Source organism: Exserohilum turcica (genome assembly GCF_000359705.1).
Source record: "Exserohilum turcica Et28A unplaced genomic scaffold SETTUscaffold_55, whole genome shotgun sequence".
Taxonomy (NCBI): domain Eukaryota; kingdom Fungi; phylum Ascomycota; class Dothideomycetes; order Pleosporales; family Pleosporaceae; genus Exserohilum; species Exserohilum turcicum.
The window spans coordinates 724-2,397 of NW_007360272.1; the positions used below are offsets into that span (position 1 = coordinate 724).

At 42.8% G+C, this 1,674-nt stretch overlaps 1 protein-coding gene across 1 annotated transcript; it reads right to left on the reverse strand.

Annotated features, from left to right (window-relative positions):
• Window positions 1-310: 310 nt before the first annotated feature.
• Window positions 311-1,358, reverse strand: SETTUDRAFT_29344 (uncharacterized protein; the record flags this gene model as incomplete). Its single annotated transcript, XM_008031125.1, has 2 exons — window positions 311-444; window positions 1,340-1,358. 2 exons carry the CDS (start codon window positions 1,356-1,358, stop codon window positions 311-313), a joined length of 153 nt encoding a protein of 50 aa, XP_008029316.1.
• Window positions 1,359-1,674: the final 316 nt, after the last annotated feature.

Genomic DNA, 1,674 nt, shown 5'->3' on the forward strand with positions numbered 1-1,674 from the left:
GCTGTCTCTCCTACGACTTGTTCTGCGTCTTCAAGTTGCTTTTGGACTTGTTTGTAGTTATTAAGTTGTTGCTTATCAACGCTTTATTGCTGCCTACTTCCGCGACTAATCTTAGCATCCATATTAATAACAAAATATTTGCGCAGCCCTCTACTGTTAAAAAACGTCTAAACTTTAACTAAAGTAAATAGACTACTCTTGTCACTGATCCACGGAAGCTCGTGTGTTTTTTTACAGTGCTTCCGCATTTCGTTGCTGCTTACGGTAATGTAACTGCATGCTATACACCTAAGACCATCTAACGGCGCCCCTAGCTCTTGTATTGCTTTCGCTGGCTGCCTGGGAAGTTGAATTGTGCTCGGCTCTGCTGTGGAAAATTGATTGAAATATTGAACAACCTCTTGTCGCTGTTGTACGGGCGTCTTGTGCTGTTCTTGTAGATGCCTGTTAAGATTCAAGACGCCTGTGCAGTGCTGCCTGCACACAAGCACTTTATATTGCCTAAGAAAGCAAAATACATCGTCGCAATTCTCCTTCGTAACGATCTTTGGCTAGTGCTGCACGTCTATGGCGCGCGCGTTGCTGCTGTCGTGCTGCTTGATGGGCGCTTAACTGTTCCATGTGGGGTTCTCCATTGTCGCGCAACCCTAAGAACGCAACTCTAATAACAACAAACTCTAGCTACACATAGTAAAACTCTAGTAGCAGGTTGTGCATGCGCTTTTAAGTTAACTTTGTATAACATAGTTTTTAATAACGATAAAAAAATGTTGTGGGGCAGCTGTGTTGGGGTACGCGGGGCATCCCTTAAATATTCGCCTAATTTGGTTTTCTACCCTAACGCTAAGCGGGTTCTAGCGCGGGGAAGGGCTGTCCCGTCGTATCATATTGGTTAGGACCGGTTATCCTACTAGTCTAGATTAGGCTAGTCTACCAGGACCGGTTATCCTAAGCACTAGCCTAGCTAGGACTAGCCTAGGTTAGCAGGGGCCACTTTTCACAGAATAACCAGTCCTGATCCTGAATCCTAATATGTATAGTACTAGCTTAAAGATGCTGGCAATCCTCCTAACTACGCACAGACTATTTTTTAGAGGATTCCTATTGGGAATCTTTAATCCTAATAAGTATAGACTTACTATTTGAGTATACGCGATAAAGTTTTATATAGGGACTAAGTACTTAAAAGTGTTAGTTATGTAGTGATAAATTAGGGGTGTTAGATTTCGCGAATCAGACCTAATAAGGAGTCCATTTATGGTATGCAACCCTAACGCTAAGCCTATTTTAGCACGAATCAGGCCTCTTTCGCCGCCTCAGAGAAGCATAAGCTGCTTACTGCTAAGCAGACGCCCCATTGTGGCACGGCTATTGTCAAGACAGTCTAGCGCCAAGCTGACATATACTCTCAAACTGCTTATGGTAGTCATTAAGTCATATTGCGGTCAGCCTCGCCTGTAGCATAGAAGCGTTAGCAGGCCTCACTACACTAGTTCAGCCGCTTCTACATCGAGAATAATATGTATAATTGCTCATCTCAGCCACTAATGTTAGTGTTAAAGGATTATTTTAAAGGTTTCTTAGTATTTTTGTTAGATTTAGGGGCTTAAGTCATACGGTCTCTAGAGATGCAATAGCAGTATGCAGTAAAGTATAGCTTGATTCTATGCAAGG